The sequence below is a fragment of the Tyto alba genome, unplaced genomic scaffold, assembly GCF_018691265.1.
Source record: "Tyto alba isolate M040663 unplaced genomic scaffold, T.alba_DEE_v4.0 Super-Scaffold_16, whole genome shotgun sequence".
Taxonomy (NCBI): domain Eukaryota; kingdom Metazoa; phylum Chordata; class Aves; order Strigiformes; family Tytonidae; genus Tyto; species Tyto alba.
The window spans coordinates 32,804,885-32,824,745 of NW_024881278.1; the positions used below are offsets into that span (position 1 = coordinate 32,804,885).

At 41.5% G+C, this 19,861-nt stretch overlaps 1 protein-coding gene and 1 long non-coding RNA gene across 3 annotated transcripts; one reads left to right on the forward strand and one right to left on the reverse strand.

Moving 5' to 3' along the window:
* Positions 1 to 912: 912 nt before the first annotated feature.
* On the forward strand, positions 913 to 3,347 carry LOC116965858. The gene is made up of 4 exons (XR_006165044.1): positions 913 to 1,084; positions 2,620 to 2,664; positions 2,916 to 2,999; positions 3,116 to 3,347. It is a non-coding gene; the product is annotated as an uncharacterized LOC116965858 (long non-coding RNA).
* On the reverse strand, positions 2,744 to 19,847 carry CEBPZ (CCAAT enhancer binding protein zeta). Of its 2 annotated transcripts, none has more exons than XM_033011079.2 (16): positions 19,692 to 19,847; positions 17,996 to 19,518; positions 16,704 to 16,935; positions 15,969 to 16,143; positions 15,245 to 15,333; positions 14,672 to 14,725; positions 13,902 to 14,004; positions 12,677 to 12,745; positions 10,228 to 10,294; positions 8,729 to 8,829; positions 7,217 to 7,277; positions 5,879 to 6,087; positions 4,727 to 4,804; positions 4,173 to 4,234; positions 4,005 to 4,086; positions 2,744 to 3,216 (listed from the first exon to the last, which is right to left on the reverse strand). In XM_033011079.2, the coding sequence occupies exons 1-16, from the start codon at positions 19,845 to 19,847 to the stop codon at positions 3,077 to 3,079; spliced, it is 3,201 nt and encodes a 1,066-aa protein (XP_032866970.2). In that variant the 3' UTR covers positions 2,744 to 3,076. The 2 variants fall into 2 exon arrangements, with proteins under 2 accessions (XP_032866970.2, XP_042645653.1); XM_042789719.1 differs by lacking the exon at positions 19,692 to 19,847 and adding an exon at positions 19,607 to 19,650 and having other exon boundaries at positions 17,996 to 19,555.
* Positions 19,848 to 19,861: the final 14 nt, after the last annotated feature.

Genomic DNA, 19,861 nt, shown 5'->3' on the forward strand with positions numbered 1-19,861 from the left:
TTGATCCTGTCCGCTTACAAACTACAGAGCAGGGATTACTTTAGTAAGAAATCCCACTGAGAGCAACTAATACTTGCAAACTCAGCCACCTGGGAAAACAGAATCGGAAAAGGAATCGCCCTATAAGAATGAGCAGCAAAATATGTATCTAATCTTATATAGCATTAATAGGAAAAAAAGCATCTCACAAAGAAAATAAAGTCCCCAATAAAAAAAAAAAAAAAAGAAGAGATTTTGGCAATAAAGTCAGACCCATACAATGAGTTATGAGAGATAGTGAATAATAGAAAACAATTAAATCAAAACCATAAAACGGGAAGAACAATACTGAGAGGGAAGGGATGCTGCCATTTTAGGTTCTAAATACCCCCCGTGGGAGGCAGTCTGCACTAATGCTCTCTCTCATAATAAAAAGACAATTAAACACTGAGATCTTGCATGGCGTGTTTTTTTCAACACCCTCATCGTAGAGCTAGGATCCCTTTCTAACGGCCACACGCCCTACGGCTCTGGCAGTTTTCTCCTAGCAGGAGATGGGTGCTGGCTGCCCGGCCGGGCTCCCCCAGCAGATGAAGCAGGAGGAGAGGAACGCGGCCCTGAGGCGCGGGCCTCGCCCTTCGCCAAGCAGCGGGCACCCAGCCTGGGGCGACCCAACCAACGCGGGGAGGCCAGGCCCGGCCCCTGAGCTGTTGAAGCCGAGAACTGCCTTCCCTCTTGGCGGTGGTGGGCGCGCACGCTGCCAGCTCGCAGCTGAAAGGGCGAAGCGAAGCGAGGGGGAACCCCGGGGGAGCAGCAGGGAGAGGCGGTGGCGAGCGGGACCCGCTGCCGGCGGGCACCCAGAGCGACGCGAGCCCGGCCCTGGGGCGGCCATTACGGGAGCGGGCGGCCGCCAGCGGGAGGCGTGCGCATGCGCGGCCCGCCTGTGGGGAGGGGAAAGGCGGGCTCACCGCCCGCGGGCCGCCGGTAACGGAAGGGCCGCGCGGCCCGGGCATGGCGCGGAGCGCCGTGAAGGGGCTGCTGCTGCTGGAGGCGGCGGGGCTGCTCGGCGCCCTCCTGCTCTACCGCGCCATGGACCGCAGCCAAGGTGCGGGGAGGGGAGGGGGGAGCGAGGGCGGCCGGGGTCGCACTCCGCCGGGGGGTGAGTGAGGGGAGGTGGGGGGGGGGGTGGGGGGGGTGGCTGCCGGTGCCGCCACGGCGCGGGCGGCTTTTTGAAGAAAACCATCGTTCGGCTTGTGTTCGTGCTGGGTACGCAGGAGGCGCTTGCTACGCGGGTCCTCAAGGCCAAGCGGGCCGTTTTTTTTTAGTTTTCGAAACCCAGAACTGGTGGGGAGGCTTTTGAAAGGCAGCACGCGAGCACCAGGAGCAAAGCTGAATCTTGGGCGTTTTAATAGTAACAGCATCGGCCCAGATAGGGACATAAAAAGGGAGAGGCTGGCTGCAAATGAGGCAGCAATTGATCAATCCTGTTTCAGGAGCCTGGTGCTCAGCCATGGGTGGAAGCGCTCCCCTGGCTTGCGGCAGGTCTCGCTGGCTCTGTGATGTGACATTTCCCTGGCAGGAGGCAGCCCAGGTCATCTTCCAAACGATTTAGCTCCCAGTCCCTCAGATCCCTCGGACTTGTGATTCAGTGCCCGAGTAAAGCAAAACTAAGCCAAGCACCAACTTAGTTACTGCAAATAGATGGGCTCTGCCCAGCAGCGGCCTTCCTTTGCGTTCAGGGCTCTGCAAGGTGCGGTGCCGGTTTCCCAGACCTGTGCCCCTGCAGCCGGTCCTGCTGCCCACAGGGTCCCTGCGAGCCCAAAGGCACGAGCCCACCCGTTTCAGCAGTAGCGGGGGTCTGAGACCGAGGACTTCAAGCTGAACTTCACCCACACTATGTCAGTTTGCATTTGTTCTCCCAGGTTCAGATGGGCGCAGGCTGTTACAGGTCAGCTATCTTTCTTTGCCTTATTAAAGAATAAGTAACCAAAACACGGCAAATAGATGCATCAGCCTATCTCGGTAATGTGGTGCTGAGCATTCATGGCTTCTCAATTTCTCCACTTTTTCACTTCTAGGCCCTAGTTCTTATATAGCTTTGCAGAAGATCTTCTTAAGCTGTAGTTTGCGTGGTTCCCTCATCTGACAGCTCAAGGCTCTTACTGCTTTCTCTGTGCCAGTACTAGCATTGATAAGATCCTTCTAGGAGCTGCTGTATATCATTAAAATGGCATAAAGCTATCATTACATGATTTTCTACTGCGTTGCCAGAGCGGCCCACAGCAGGATTCAGTGAAACACCTAAAGCTGCATAAGGAAACAAGGGAGTTTTACCAATTTTCATTTGCGTGTCAGTCTACAAGAGGCATTCAGCTTCCTGTGAATCTGCAGCTTGTATTTGGTTATCACAAGTGTGAGGAAGCTCAGAAAGCACTATGATGATAGGGCTGCATATGAGTAACCCGAATACAGTCTACGATACAATTAAAAGTAAATTAAGATCACATTATTTAATGGTGGCTACAATTAAGGAGCTCAGATAAATTTAGGTAAACCTAATCTAGTTAGAAAAATAGTGCATTTAAATATTCATCTGAAAATATGTTGGGTAAAGTAACTGTGATTTATCTTTCTTGTCAGATTTCAGATATACAATGCAGAAGAGGTTTCCATCAGTTCTAGAAGGTAGGTTTGTAGTTGTTGGCTTCATCAGAAGGATGGCTGAAGCTTCTGTTGCATCTTACATATAAAACTGATTTTGTTATTGCTTAGAACTTGCAGAAGTGTTTATTGTTATGCATAGGTGTGGCTGGAGTGTCAGACTGCTGGATAGTCCTCAGAACTGGAGGACTATACATCCAACAAAACTAGCTCCAACGCGGCTCACCTTCAGACATGCCTAACTTACAGCTGATGGGGATTTTCCTTTTTTTCAGCGTATTACAAATCCAATGAGTGGTCTGGAATTCACGGCATAAGGGAGAATGACCAAATGACATGGTTAAGCAGCAAGAACTGAAGTAAGAAAGACGTGTGATTACTTAAAAAAATATTTTAAAATAATTACTGTAGAAATGTCCACAATAAAATGTCCAGTTTATCTTTTTGATTTCTTGCTTTTGTACTTGTTTTTCAGCCCTCTGTGCCTGAACTGTTTCTTCTTTTTGATGATGCTTTTCACATCCCTATTGTGAAGCCACTTGTCACGCTCTATTTCCCATTGGATCTGTTTGACATCTGTAAGAGGAAAGGTGAGAAATAAGGAGCTGATGGATACCTCTGAACATGTTGTGGAATCACGTAAAAGTTAAAACTTGGCTGCTGTATTTATAAACGTTAATAAAGTACAAGATGCCAGTTTTTATTGACACCAGAGAAAGTATTGTTTTTTCCATTTCAGGACACATATGCTACCATCTCAGAATCTCCCAGTTTAAGACCACTCTTGCCATTGCTTTGTCTTTTACTAATGCTAGGCACGCCTGTGCTAGGAGGACACAGGGTTTGAATGCTGCTGTTAACATTTTTCAGGTGATGTCAGCAAGACTTGTAAAAGCTCTACCAAGGGCTCATTATTCAATCAGTATATACACATGTAATTCATTAGATCTCTGGGAAACTGCTGCTTCACCAATACTGCAAGGAAACACTCCAGTAGGTAAAGACAGCCATGCCTTACGCCTTCCCTTCACAAGAATCCAGGGGACACTTTATCAGAGCAAACTTCACATGAATGCTTGACAAACACTATAGTGCCTGTCCACATTTACAGTGCGAAAGGGCCTCTTCCTCTTTTCTGAGGCCTTACTCACTCCAGTAGTCACAGTTAAGATTAGCACAGGGCATCTCATAACTGAAGAAAACCAAGTCATGTCTTGCTGACATGGAGCTACCATCCCCTACTGTGTGATTTCTGACCATGTGTGTATTTCAGTTAAAGAAGGTACATCTTTTTAGGTACAGGATCTGAAGAGGAAGTAGTAAAACAGCAGTACAACTCTCTGCTACTTCTGGCATTTACTTACTTGCATTATCCCGGTTGGCCATGGCATTCATTCCAATATTGTCAAACTTAGATCCAGCATTTTCATCCAGCAGATAGCCAAACTTTAAAGAGAGAAATTTTAGTATTTTATTACTAAGAAACATGTAAAATGCTGAATCGCTTTTTGCTAGGCTCTGATCAAACTCACCTCTTCTGCAGATGCGAGTATATTGGCATCTTTGCGTCTTCTCTTCTTTCTTTGGTTGGATCCTTCAAACAAAAAGTATTATTCTTATGAGACAGAATTCCAAGTTCACAAAGACACTAAAACAGTGTTACCATGTTTTGTTTTACTTTGGTTTTTAAATATTTATTTAATGACATCATCTAAAACAGCTGTGTTAGAAACCTCTATTCCCCACCTTCCCTGAAAAAAAAGGAAAAAAGTTTCCAACCAAGAACTAAATAGCACAAATTGTGCATCAGGTGTTACTAATAGATGCACAAGCCACCACTACAACTCCATCCTTCCTTCAACAGTCCCTCCATCGATTCCCAGTCCTTCAACAGCAGACTGTCACTCTGAATTAGTGCGTGCTGGCTGGAGAACAACCTCCTTTTCATTTATGGTTTACTAAATCTGGACCTAGATCCAAAAGTGTAGATGATCTATGGTACTAAAACCCTCTGATTCCAGAGTTTTTCAGACTCTCTATTTGTATTAAGCCTTCTCAAATGGAAATCATGGCAGCATTTCCTTACCTTCAAGTGATCCCACAAAATTCTTATCTTTCTTTCTCTTTTTACTGACAGACTTCAATTGCTTGTCACTGTTCAGGTCTGAAAGGAAAAAAAAAAAAAAAAAAAAAAACATCAATCCCTCATTCTCACACCATGTGCATGTATTTAAAGCACAACAGAGACTAAAATTTCTTTTTAGGCACATTTGTCATAATGGTCCATAATGTTTTAAACTTTAAAAAAGTTTAAAACAAAGTGCACACAACCGAATCTGGGATTTCTTCAACCCAGACAAAACTTGGTCACTGGGTGCATTCTTTATGCTTTTTTTTCCATAGCACCAGAAAGGAATGAAATAGGATACTAAGACACATAAAACATGAAAGCTAAAAGCAGGTGTTATGTAAACCTCGAATGTTTACTTGGTAAATCTGGTGAAATAATAATCTCATGAAAGATTAATATGTTAACAGTTATATGAATAGTTCACCTCCTCTACCTTCAATCACCTTCCTGTGACCTTAAGTTCTTAGTTGAAATATTCCATTAATCTGTGATTGGCAGCCACATAAAATGTATACTGTGTAAACTGTGCTTTTCAGTTGAAAAGATAATAAACCCATCAGGTGCAACCATTAGTTATTCTTACAGCAGTAGTAAAAATTTGGGTGCATAGCTGTATTAAGAGAGTAAGCTGTTACTTATGAGACAGCAATTTAAATAAAAGCCACCTCATCTAAAAAAAAACCCAAACCAAAACAAAACCAAAAATCAACATTAACTAGGTCTAAAGAAATAAAAAACTTACCAAGTACCAGAATTTTATTTTTCTTTTTGATATTTTATTCATATTTCTGCCTACTGTAGCCAGTTATTTGTGTATAAAGCTACTTCTGTTACTGCCAATGTTTTCAGAATGAAAGCAACATGTCTTGTTTGCAAGTTTTTATACCCAGATGCCTAATTTCCACTCTCACCTATGAGACTGTGCCAAGAAATGTTTCTCTTAAGACTTCATTATCCAGAGAAGGACTTCTTGTTACTACTTCTTTACTTAAAAACCAAACCTCCTACCCAGGTAACGAAATCTGAATTTATGTATGTAATTACATATTAGATAACCTACTTTTGAAGTTTTTTCTTCTTGTTTTTCAATAATAAATGGTATTTTACCTAGGCTGTTCCCATCGTCAGACACATCCATAAATACACCTCCCTCTTCATCCATATCCTCTCCAAAGTCTTCCTCCATACTTCCTAAGGAGACTTCCTCATCATCCAGATCACTGAATTCATCTTCATCATCAGAATCCTCCCAGTCAGCACTGGATTCCTCACTTCTTTGGCCTTTCTTATCGCCTTTGGTTTTCTTTTTTATATTACTAAAAAAAAAAACATAACAAGCTTACCACTCCATCTGGCAAAATACTGTTTGCATTCAGATAACATCTACCAGCAAACGCTATGTTAGAAAAGTTCAACATCACTGCAAACTATTGTAAATGTAGGCTGTGACCTAAGAAACATGTATTATGCACTCAGGTATGTTTTCAACATCACCATATGGAACTGTACTATAAAAGTCAACCATTTTAAGAAGTTCCGGAGAGAATCCTATTCTGAAATCAAAATACTGAAGCCAACATTTCTGTTATCTCCTGTGTGCCTTTGCTCCTTTTCAGAAAGTCTTTTCTGTAAAACACAAACTGCTGGTATCCCTAGCAACTTGACTAAATGGAGAAATAAGGGGTTTTTTTCCCTTAAGAAAGGCAACGTGGTTCTTCATGGACTAGATGGTTACTTGTTTTTTGTCTCCTCTTTGCTATTTTTCATTCACACTAGGCTGGATCACAAAAACGTTCTGGTTTCACACGAACTTTAAGCTTTAATTCTCCTTTCATCTCAAGAAAAAAAAGAAAGTTTCTGTGTAGATTCAAAAGCTGGATTGCAGATACTTTAAGTAAAATAGAGGCTACTTAAACATTCATGGTTGGACTCTATGATCTTAAAAGTCTTTTCTTTTGATTCTATTCTTAAGTGATTCTATGATTCCACGATTACTGAAACTGCTGACTTCCTGAGAATTCAGCTCTGTGATTCTGGATTCCACACAAAGTTAATTTACTGCATTAGGTCCAGTTATAACCAGTCCTTACAGCAGCAGTACCATTACGCCTCATTCCACTTACTTTTGTACTTGTTAATTCTCAATCAGAAACCAGAGACAATGAAAAACAAGTAAGATTTTACCTTGCTTAGTGGGTCACTGCATTGTATAAATAAATACCACAGGTCTCACGTGTCAAGCCAGCAGGCTGTAAGCACCATAGGATCAGCATGCTTCATTATGGGCCATGCAGAAAAGCAGCATTACCCAGCATTCAGCTGCTACTGCCTTTTTTGCAAGGTGATATTCTGAGTCTTTTTGAAAAAGGTCTATCCAATTTTACAGAGTAAAACCCTATGTAGGTATTAAAAACAAGAGATGAAAGAACCAATTTAAAGTCTTACCCAGCAAAATCAAGGTCATCCTGGCCAAGATCAAGAGCATTATCAGCAGCTTCAAATGTATCTAGAGGGAAAAAGTTGTTTATTACTACAAAACAAAGTCAAACAAAGAAATACAAAGTCATTGCAAAACGTATTATTTTCAGGTATCAGCTTCCTGAACCATTTATATGATCTGCATCAGGAACAAAGAGCCCAGATACTAAAGGGTTCATACTCCTGTAGAAAAACACTCCACAAAACACTTACCTAAAGCCAGCTGGGCTTTTTCCAGGGTGTAATTTCTGGCCAGAATTAGATGGTGTGGGAGGCAGAGACACAAATGGACACACGGTTACCCAGTGATTCAACTTAGTTGGCAGGTGGGATATCACAGGTCGCAAACACTTGCTCCAAGTCAGACAGAACTCAAGAGATGCCAAGCAAGTGTCCTGCCAGCTAACCTGTATGTTACTTTTCAGATTTAAAATATTCACTGTAATTTTTGACAGACTTTGTGGTTTTTTGTTTGTTTGTGGTTTTTTTGTTTGGTTTTTTTTTTTTTTTTTTTTTGACAGCAAGCAGACTAGAGGGTGAGCTCCTATCATCAGATTCACTTAGGAACAAATTGGTATATAAAATATCAGGTAAAAACAAAATCTGAAAAATTACAACTGTTCCTGTTTCAGAGAGTAAAAGCTAACATTAGAGAAGGTCCTTAAGTTAAGATTCTGAATTTATGGAGCAAATTCTCAGAGACAGTTAACTTACTAGAGATACTAACAACAAAATGGCAAACACAATTAGTAACAGATTCTTGTCATAACTGAGACCATACTAATCGTGTCAGTAAGGAAGAATCCTACTATGGGAGTCTAGAATATTGTACAAAACAGTTATGGACAGCTAACTGGATTTTTTTTTTCTTTTATATGCATATATTAAAGTAAAATATGAATTCATAAAATAACGGACATTTTATGGTACACTAACAAATTTAAATTCTGGAACAAATCACACACTGATTTCAAAGCAAACAATGTATATGCTACAGGAGAGGCAAGACTACTGCAGAAGTTTGCCAAGGACCTAAATGAACAAATAATCTCATGAAAGTTGTTAGAAACGATGAGAGAAACTGTAAGGAAGATTGAAAAAGGCCAAGCAGTAAAGAAAAAATAGAAGCATGTTACATGCTGTTACAGAAAGTTATTTAACACTCAGACTATGCTAGGAAAAAGAACAAAAAGGCTTGAACTGCCACTCATGAGCTTATGTTCAAAATCAGACAATTTCCAACCGTTCGAAGAAGCTGAATGCTACTGGAGTGGTGAGAGCAAGACCTCTTTTATGAGATGTCCAACCGCCTGGCCTATGCGATGGACAGCACGAACCGCAGGCTGTAGTAGCATAGAGTGGGAACTGCAAAGCCTGTATCTGGTTCTCTTATACAACAAACTATTAAAAGGATAAATTAATGATTTGCAAAAGCAGAAAATACTGGGATAGTTACAGCAAGGAAAACCACAACCTTACCCAATGCTCTTTCAAATTCATCATCATCTACATCTTCCACGCTTTCTTCATCATCCTGACGCTTTTGTTTCTCTCTCCTCTTATCAAACTTTGAATAAAATCTGAAATAATATATTGCTCTCAAACACAAAATTACAGGTGATGATCTTTATGACTTTAAAAAAAAACCAAAAAACAAAAAACAACCCCAAACAACTTGCAGATTGTTTCAGGTATGTTTTGCCAGTTGAAAATTGCAAGTAATGGTTTCACACATATCCCAAATCAGAGATTTGCATTTTTTTTTTTTTCAAAGAATAAGCAACTACTGCAAGATTTAAAACAAAGAAATTTCTCAGCCAGAGGTGCCACAAATTATTTTGAAGATAGTGAATTTACAAAAGGGCACAAGAAAGATGTGAAAATCTGCCTTATACTGACAAGGAATAAAGGATCAAGTTCAACTTGAATCTGAGAAAGGGTAAAAAAAAAAAAAAAGGGAAAAAAAAAAAGAGTCAACCATTAACTCCTGTTAAATTTTCCCCTGTAGCCCTCTTCTGCTGTATGCTTAGTTTTACCTTCCATCAGTCATTTTAAACCTCTTTTTCTCCTTCATTCCATATTAAAGAACCACCAAACACAGGAGGCAAATTTGATCATAAACAAGATCAAAGCAGTATAGCACTTTGTACGTAAGACTTTAAACGTGTAATCTCAGTTTCAGTCATCTTCACTAGAAGAATACTGTTAACTTTTCAGACAGGGGCTCATTTTTAAGCTGCTCTTCTTTAATCTCAAAATTAATATCACCTTTTTATTTATTAATATTATGCTATCAATATTATAATATCAAATAAAATTAATATATTCCATTCACCTGAAACTTCAAATATTTTTAAAAGCCCCAACAGTAATGAATATATTAAACAAAAAATCCAAAGTGAATTAAACAAAATAAATAAACACTGATCTCCTGAGGAGACATTCACTGGTAACCAGTATTTTGATTTAGTAAGAACAAACCTTTGCCAAACATGTACCACTTCAATTTTAGTATTACAGCTGCATTTGGAAAGAACAATGACCAATAAAAAAAGAAATACCCAGAAAACTAGCTCCCCTGACTTTTTTTTTAACATCGTTCCATTCTAATAAGCTTTGATGCTAATAACTTAAGCAAGGTATATTCCAGGTTTTTTCAAATACACTGCTAATGCGTACAACCCACAAGATATTCATCATCACCCACTGTTTAAGGCCTCTTTATTATAATGTCACTTACTTGTTGATTGTAGACTACAAGCACTGATTGCCTTTGCTCATAAGTGACATTCTCGCTTAGGCACTTTAGACAAATGTTGAAATTATGTTCCAAGGAAAGTACTATTGTCGCAAGTCACTCAAATTAATCAAATTCTGCAAACGCTTGGAATACCAGAGAATACTTATGAAATGTAATGGGTTTTAATGGCACTGCATTAAAAAACACTTTAAATGAATGTTCACAAGTATTTCATTACCTGTGAAAAAACACTTCGTCCACTGGGATTTTGCTTTCATCTTTGGCACGGAATTCCTTACTGTTGACTGCAAAAACAAAAAAAGAACTACCTCAAGCTGAAGTGGTTGTTGTTCTTTTAAAAGGTTAGACAGCACACACAACAGAAATATGCAGATACCTAGTGTTATCCATTAAATAAAGCAGAGCTCATCTCAAAACTACTTCAAACCAACCGTTCTCAGGGTATGTACTGATACTTAGATGTGAGCAGGCTCTGTGGAAAAACTTAAGGGCATAGCCCTAACCAGGTTCTAACCTACATATCAGCAAGGGAGATTTTGCAATCACCTACAGCAGGAATGCATATTAAAAAAAAAAAAAAGGTAGGAAATGGTAAGGTCACTGTCATGCACTAAAAACTGCTTCTGCCCAGCGCTCCTGCAGTAGGAGGAATGCTCAGCAGCAGCTGCAAGACAGGACCATGCACCAGCGGAGCACATTGAAGGGATCGAGCCCCACCCTGCCTCCATTTCTGAGGAACTGAGACAAAATGTGTCACTCTTCAACAGCAGATCCACAAAGGTATTGATCAGGTTCCCTAGAGAGAAGCTTTTTACCCTCATACATTCCCCTCTGCTCCTCCACCTGAGAAGTAAATCAAAGGAGAAAGAGCTACTGATTACCTCGGTGGGCACAGACTATAATATTTTCTACGTGGCAAGGGTCCAAGTTTCTGAAACCAGATCTGCATATTCACAGAAGGATTCTTCAAATGAATAGTAGAAGGTACCAGATGATCTGCAATCTCAGTTCCGTGAGCCTCAGCAGATCCTAGCTACGTGCAACAAGTGCAGATTTTCACATCTATATTAATATATCCATATTTTGTATATTGGATGCCTCATTTGTAGAACACTTAACTTCCTCATTCCAGTGCCAAATGCTCAGTCTGCTCCTTCAGCTCAAACTAAAGAATGCGATAAACTGTAACTTCAAATGCATTCTAGGTAAAAAGTTCTACTTTAAGCATTTATAACCATAAACCCCTGCATCAGTAAAGGCACATCAGCTAATCTGTATAACTAAAACCTCTGTGCAACACAACAGGCCCAAAGTCAGAGGAAAGCATAGCCCTGGGAACGTTACAGAGATTCTACCACAGGAGATGGTACCTCTTCTGTCCTCAAGCAGCATATTTTACTGATGGTTTATCCTGATTTTTTAACAGCTGGTTCTTACTACTGAATTTTGCCCTTAATTGTTGGAAACTGTGGGATCAGACAAAAGGCAGCCTCCTTCTGGAGGCAGGGAGATTCGTCAGAAAACAACAGTGCCAAAGCTACCTTACACTAATCCTAACAATAGCTGCAGGTGTGGCATTGTATGGAGTAATCCATATCATTTAATGAAAGCCCTTAACATGATTTAATTCATTATATAAATCAATTTTCTGAGATTTGAAGTCATTTTTCAATCACAATAAGCGGAATAAAAGTGGTTATATGATAACTTGGAAACAAATAAAAACATTAACTAATGAATACTACTATATTAACTACTGCTAGATCAGCATACGTTTTAAATATCGTTATATAATTTTTGATATGTTTAAGAACTTTAAAAAAACACTGTTCATAAAACTAGGATGCCAGACATAAGAATGGCATGTCTGTGAGCAGAAAAATTAGTATCTTATAAATTCATGTCCCTCTGATGTTCGTACCCTAACAGATTGCTCTTCTAACTAGAAATATCATTAGTCCTTTTTTTCCCCCCCCAAGGGGTCACACTGCCAGCTACAAGGAAATTTTAACAATGTTCTAAACTTCTTATACAAGATGGGAAATCTACTCTTTACCCAGCAGGTGTGGTGCCTTTTAAGAGGATGCAGGAAAAACGTAGCTTAGCATAAGAGAAGGTATAGGAAGCATATGCAAGTCATAGCAAAAAAAAAAGCACAGAAAACAAGGCATGCAGTTTTCAATAACTCTGTTTTTTGCTGTGATACATTTCTTAAAGGGATGGCTAAACAGACGGTATGATCTTCATCATGCATTACCTAAGAAAAAAGGGGTTACTACAACAGAAAGTAACTTACAATTAGGGGGAAAAAGAAGAGAGAAGAGAAAGGTCTTAAAAAAATTTGGTGTGTAAAGCCAAGTGCTACAGTAGAAGATAAAGCATCTTCCTCCTCAAGAGGCTAACACTTGAAGTAGTTGACTCGCTCTATGTCATTTGTTCTTAAAGTAATTCAGTGGATCCAAAATTTCAGCTGTGGAGATTCCATGCACCCTTACAAGATCAGACCTGATCCTGAACATCAGATACCATCACTGCACTCCTGACAGACAGGCCTTCCTTCTACTGCTAACCGAAATAGCACAAAAAACGCAGATGACACATGTCTAAAACATCCAGCCAAGAATTCTTTAGCCACCATAATCTTAACTGAAAATGGGCTGGCTTACCTGCAAGATTCTGCATCTCCTTCATAAATTGCTTCTTCTTTGGCTGCATTACCACACTGCTGGTGTTTTCTGTAGCAGAACACAAATCAGAAACAAATTACTTTTTGCAATTTTGTAGCAATAGTAATAGAGTGGCTGATACACCAGAGGGTTTTGCCGCCATCCGTAAGGACCTCTAGGGTGGAGAAATGGGCTGATGGGAACCTCAAGCAGTTCAAAGAGAGGAAATGCAAAGTCCTGCACCTGGGGAGGAACATCCCCACGCACCAGTATGTGCTGGGGGCTGCCCAGCTGGAAAGAGGCTTGGCAGAAAAGACCCTGAGAGCCTGCTGGGCACCAAACTGACCGTGAGCCAGCAGTGGCCCCTGTGCAGAGAAGGCTGGTGGTGTCCTGGGCTGCACGAGGAGGAGCTTTGCCAGGGAGTGGAGGGAGGTGATCCTTCCTCTAATCAGCACTGGTGAGGCCACACCTGGAGAGCTGTGCCCAGGTCTGGGCTCCCCAGTACAAGGGAGACATGGGCATACTGGAAAGAGTCCAGCAAAGGGCGACTAAGATGATGAAAGAACTGGAGCACCTCTCCTGTGAGGAAACACTGAGAAAACTGGGGCTGTTCAGCCTGGAGGAGAGAAGGCTCGGGGGGATCCCATCAGTGCCCAGAACACCTGAAGGGAGCGGGTAACGACAACAGAGCCAGGCACTTCCCAGGGGTGCCCAGTGACGGGACCGGGGGCACTGGGCACAAACTGAAACACAGGAGGTTCCGTTTGAACATAAGGAAACACTTTTCCACTGAGAAGGTGACTGCACTGGCAAAGGTTGCCCAGAGAGGCTGTGGAATCTCCAGTCTTGGAGACATTCAAAAGCCATCTGGACAGCGTGGGCAATCTGTTCTAGGCGGCCCTGCTCGAGCAGATGATCTCCAGAGGTCCTTTCCAACCTCAACCATTCTGTAGTCTTTATGTTCCCTTATCACTTTGCTTATTCCTGCTAGGTTAGCAATTTCTGCCCTGCAAATGCGAGATGCAGCAGTACGTGACTGTCAGCTGGTTCCAAGTTGCAGACATTGCTCTCGGAGCCCTGAACATCGATCCCACTCCTCCGTTGTACCACATGCACCTCAAATACTTGACAAGCACAACGGGTTCCTTGGCAATCTGAGAGAGGAAGAGTTTAGTCACCATCAATAATCAAGACCACATGCTGGTATGTACAGAAAAGTTTGTACCTTTGCCTTTATGGGATTTGGGATTTCTGTACACAAAGCGATCCAAGAATCTCATTAACGTGAAATCCTGCAAAGGGTCACCAGAGTACTGAATGTGATTTCCCTGAAAGAAGAAAAAAGCCAAAAATCATTAAGGTCTTCGTTTTAGAAAGACAGCAACTAAACACAGAGGGCTCAAACAGTCCAAGAACAAGACTTGGGGATACATCATCACATAAGCCTGACCAGTTAATACACTCCTGTACAGGTTCTTATTTTTGGAATTTCAGTATTTTCTTCCCTAAAGAACACCTCCTTCACTTTGTTTCAGTGATGAACTGCCTTGCAATGTACTGTGCTAACAGCAGTTAATACTCAGCACTATTTGGACACCACATATTCAAATTAAAATATTTTAAATATATACTTGTGTAGATTTGAGTATTTTGGGCACAATACCACAACAGTATTAAAAACAAAGTTGTTACAACAGCAGGGTTCCCCACATAAGAAACTCACACTAAATAAACTCACCAAAACTCTAAACAAAACTTTAAGAATCATGGAATACCCACATTTCTACCAAGTTAATTACATCTGTGAGCAGTCTCCCTTACATAAACCACTTTAATTCCATGAAAAGCTTTGCATTTCAGTGTATGTTACAGTGCTGCAGAGCTGCTAGTTACCTGAAGAATGGAAGGAGGCTTTATAATGTATTTTTTCAAATGGCAAAAGACAGCTAACATAAAAATCAAGCTTCAGAGCTACAGATTAGTAAAAGCACTTACTTCTAGAATTGTTTTTGCGAATAGTGCCACAGATGGATGAAAATGTTCAGAAAGCTGAAAAACATAAATCACTTATTTCTACCTTAAAAACAAAAGCAACCATTACTCATGTTGAGGTATCAGACTCCTGACAACACCACTATGTTATAAGGCCACTCTGTAACTCACCAAATAACACGCACAGGCAGGCACCAGCGCAAGGCTGATGTGCTCTGCCCTTGAACAAGTGGAGAACTTCAAGTTCTAATCTTTCGTTTGTATTAAATAAATACATGCTCACTTACAATTTTATTTAATTCAACACTAAAAAGCTTTAGTGATACAAAGCTAAGGTGCAAAAGTCCAAAAATATTAATATTGTCCAAATCTCCACTTAAAAATCCCTACTCCCTACTCTGGAATATCAGCATTGTTTGTAACATATACCAGCTTAAAGCTGAACACTGTGTCAGCTTTAACCTTTCTGTTACGTTACCCAGGTAACTACTCCAAGAACAACCAAGTTAATTTTCTTCTCTCAATAGAAGAGCAATGCTAAGAAGCACAGTAATCAGAAACATGAGAATGCCTTACCTTCTTCAGTTCCCAAAGGCTTGTACCTTCAGCACCACAGTATAAAGGACTTCGGTGCATAGGATCATACAAAGCTCCACTCCTCCTGCCTGAGGGGTGGAGGAGATGAAAACAACTCAAAAATTTCCTCAGGCAGCTTTACAAGAATATTATTTTCATTTCACCATGAGAGTAATGCTGCTCATCATCCTTAGCTGGACAGGCACAGATTCCTACAGTAGCACATACGGGTTATTTTCAGCTGCCCTTTCCCAATGTATGATCAGGTGCACCGATGAGTTCCTACGTGCTTCCAAAGAAGCTCCTGAAAACCCCTGCTCTGCTGCAAAACCACCTCAGGAAAGAGTGAAACTAGAAGCAGGTTCAAAACTTGACAAACTGTTCTGGCAAGCTTCACAAGCAAATGAGGAGTTACATGTCCTAGCCTTGGCTACGTTGCTCTGAGGGTGTTTGAACATTGAAGCAAAAAATCCTGAGCGTGTTTGCTTACGCAGTTTATCGCATTTGTGCCTAGAGTGAAATACACCAGCAGATTCATACAGTCTCTTCATCACTGCTGAGTAAACAGCTAAAGAAAAATTATTCTGACCAATTGCTTTGAATCAAAATTCAATTTGAAAAACTGAAATGTTTTAATCACTTAATTTTACATCAAGTCTTGATCAACACGTCATTGTTACAGAATGTTAGAAATTAAAGGAATTATGTATTCTTGCTAATTTACCTCCCCTATTCAGATGATGCACCCAGGAGGCTGTTGAACTTGAATTGTTTGTTTTAGCAGAATTTTCTGTTGTGCGCCTCTCTTCACCTTCTACTTCTTTGTCAGCATCCACAAATTTTTCTTCATCTTCTTCACCCTCTCCTTGATCCTTAAAGCACTCTTCATCATCAGACTCCTAAACAATAAAACATGTTAGCCAACAGCTTTTGCAATTTTATTCTGATTTATTAGAAAAATGCATATGTAGTTCTTAAAAAGCTACTTACAAAAGTATAAAAAAATGATGGCCAGTGTTTAAGCATTACAGACTTTTGGCCTTGATACAGGACTTAAAATTGAACTTTACAGTTTACACCACACAAGTGTAATGGTCTCTCCCTGCCTGAAGAAAAAAAGAAAAAAAATCCAGTCCTGCCTAGCTATTCTTCAGAGATAGCAGATAGAAGAAATAAACAGGCCATGTTTTGACAAAGCTTTTGGGAGAAGAATGTTCACCTGCTTACTTATACAGCATTTTAATCCTTTCTCCATGAATAAAGTCCACAAGACCCACCAGAATGCTTAAAACACCTCCGTCTATGCAGGTTTTTAACGCAGTTGTAATTGTTTGAGTGCTTTCTCCCACAATGTTACATATTACCAGACCCTCGGGTTAGTAATAAACAGGTTTGGGAAAGGTGCTTATGAAATTAGCTCTCATTGAAAAAACAATGAGATAAGGAAATCATCTTATACCATATGATCCTGCAACTGGACCCTTAACTCTGGTTTTACTTTCAGAAGCTCAGACAGAAGGTACAGGGTTCCACAAATGAAGGGTGGCATTTGTCCACAAGTAACTTGAAGTAACCTCTTCACAAAGGCCTTCACACGCCGTAACACTACATCTGCCTTCAGAGATTTATAGACAAGATTAAGAAACATGGATGGCTTTGAGCAGGTTGCCAAAGCAGGATCTAGAAGCTTCCTGTAGAACACAGAGGGGAAAAATATTGCTGAATGTCATAATACACATAGGAGAATAACTGCTATTAAAAACAAACATCTACATTTTTCAGATTGCCATCTAAAAGACCGGTGACAGCTTGTTTCCCAATACTCAAAAGGATTATGATCAACCCCGAGCAGTCAACAGCTGTGTAATATTTCTGTATCTATATGAGACATGAGATTAAAAACAAAAAGACAAACATGCACAAGTAAACAAAAAAAAACTGTAAGGAAATATCAAGAAACTGAGTTCAACTGAAAACAGTTTCAACATTTGAGATATTCAAAGTGAGAAACCAATCCGATCTATTCAGATGTTCAAAAAAACAGAAAGAACATGGTTAGCAATTAGCATGCTTCACAATCAGACCAGACATATGTTTTGGCAAGTTCATTTTCTACTCTGCTTTTTTTTTTTCAGACTGCCAGGCACAGGAAGACCCCTAAATACACTGCACATTCTGGGGAAACTTGAATTCCTTTTTAAAAAATCAGCAACTTCCCTTTGGTCAACTAAACAGAAGCCTGTAAAGATCCCACAAAGAGTCTAAACAATCAGCTGGGACAAGAAAAAGGGATACTTTCATAGCATAAGGCTTTCCAACCATGCAAAATAAATCACTTAAAGAATCTGTTAACATAATGTTTCCCCACCCCCCATCTGAAAAAAAAGCAGCAAGGTTTTAGGCTATTACATGACTAAACCACAGGACCTGTAGAAGCGATTTCAGAAGTAGTAGTTATCTAGTAGTTTCAAATAATATCTGGAATTAAAACATGCCACCAGAAAACACTGCAAAGGATGAAATGCATATGTTGTGTTCTCAGGACCTATCATTACCGTTTATTTTATTCCCCACATTAATCCAAAGAAAACACATGCATTTTCTTCTAGCTCATGCAAAACATCAGAAATTTTTAGCCAATGAGACACAAAACTCACAAGATCTTAAAATAAGTGTTTCTACAATCTTAAATTAACGGTGACTACGTCATAAAATGAAATTTATATAAAAAAATGCAAGCCTGTCACTTACTTGTACAGTGCTGCATAGTACCTATCCGATACAGTCTGCTGAGAGTCCATCACTTGAAACAGCAACATCAGGGCCTGGATGCTGGTACTGAAGTTCACAAGATGCAGAACTTTAAACAACGTGTCCATTTGTTCCTTCACTTTCTCATCACCAGTCTCAGCGTAAGGGTAAGCTCTGTTTACCCCGCAAAGAAGAGCGCTGAGCATTTTGGATTCAATGTCTTTTTTCTTAATGCAGTTCCGAAAAAAGCATAAGTACAAAGTTACCAGCTTGTTAGCCAACGCACTTTCCTCATGACTGAGGACTATCTGATTTAAAAAGCAAATGGCGTAATATTGAGTTTTCACATTAATGTTTGACCGGTACAAAAGCCTCTCCACCTCACTGCACACTACTCCCTTCATATTTGGATGCTTGTGAAGTAACGTCTCTAAAAGATATGAGGCTTTGGTGGCGATTTTGTTCTGAGGGTCTCCCAGTTTATTTACCAGCTGAACAAGCAGAACCTTCTCCTGCTCAGGCTTGTGACAGAGAAGCTCGTGGGCAACTGCCAGCGCTCGGGATTTCGCTGCTGTTAGAGAATCGTGACTCAGTGTTTCTAACACCTGCACAAACTCTGCCACCTGCAGTTTCAGGTGATGCTCAAAGTACCACAGTACCAACCGTCTGTCTCTCGAATCCCTGTTGCCGCTTGACATCTTCTCTATGTCGTTCAATGGTCGCTGCGAGAAAGACCATAATTTTCGATTGTCTGGTAAGAGATCTGAAACGAGAAGCTCCTTGAAAGTATCCAAAGCCATGAGGCTCTGATGCCTGCTGCCCTTTTTCTTTATGAGGTTTACCAAGTTCTCAACAAACTGGAGGCTGTGGACAGCACTGTCCTGAATGAGAAGGGTCATCGCTGCCATCCTGTCAGCCAAGGTACCCGACGACACAACAGTTTTCATCCACGCTGAAGAAGCTCCCTTCTGATAATCCGTCTTATTCTTATACAGGTCTGTCTCATGTTGGTACAGCTTTTGGGCCAAGGCCTTATACTTGGACAGAAGCGTCTGATTTTGTGGCTCTGAAGAGAATTCGTTGGTGTATTCTAGATCATACCATCTGCCCCCTGGTTTGACCAGTATCACTTGCCTGGCATGAAATTCAAAATCTTCCTCTGGCCTCTCTTTCTGAGCTGAAAGGCGCTGGTCCCGATCACTGCCAGCTTGCTTCTTCTTGCTGTTTTTCACGCCACTTGCCTTTTCCTTGGCTTTTTTTTCCCTTTTCCCTTCTAACGAAGGAGAGTTAGTTTCCTTCTTGTTTTTCTGTTTCTTTCGGGGCTTCTCTTTCTCCTCGCTCCCGCCGTCGTCCTCCTCCTCCTCCCCCTCCACCACCAGGCAACTCCTCGCATACCGGCCGAGCCCCAGGGAGCTGACGAACGCCTCCAGCTCCCCTTCCTTCAGGTCGTCGATCGCGTCCTTCTTGCCGCCGTCAACCATCTCCTCCGCCTCGTCCACGGCGCACAGCATCAGGTAATCCCGCTGCGGGCGGCACCGCGCGGCACGGCCGTTACAAGCCGGGCCCGCCTCGAGGCCGCGCGCTCCCAACGGACACCCCCCAGCCCCCCCGCCGCCGCCATCCCGCGCGCCCCGCAAGGGCCCGGCGGCCGCGGCCTCCACGTGCTCCCGCTCCCTCCCTTCCTCCCCGCCCTCACCTTGGTGCCGCCGAGGCGCAGCACCTCGTCCAGCGTGAACCCTTCTGCATCTCCTTCTTCATCGTCGTCGTCCTCCTCCTCCTCCTCGACGCTGTGGCCACCCGCCCTCTTCGGGCCCCTCACGCCCAACTCCCACAGCGCCGCCATGGCCGCCATCGCCGGAAGCTGCT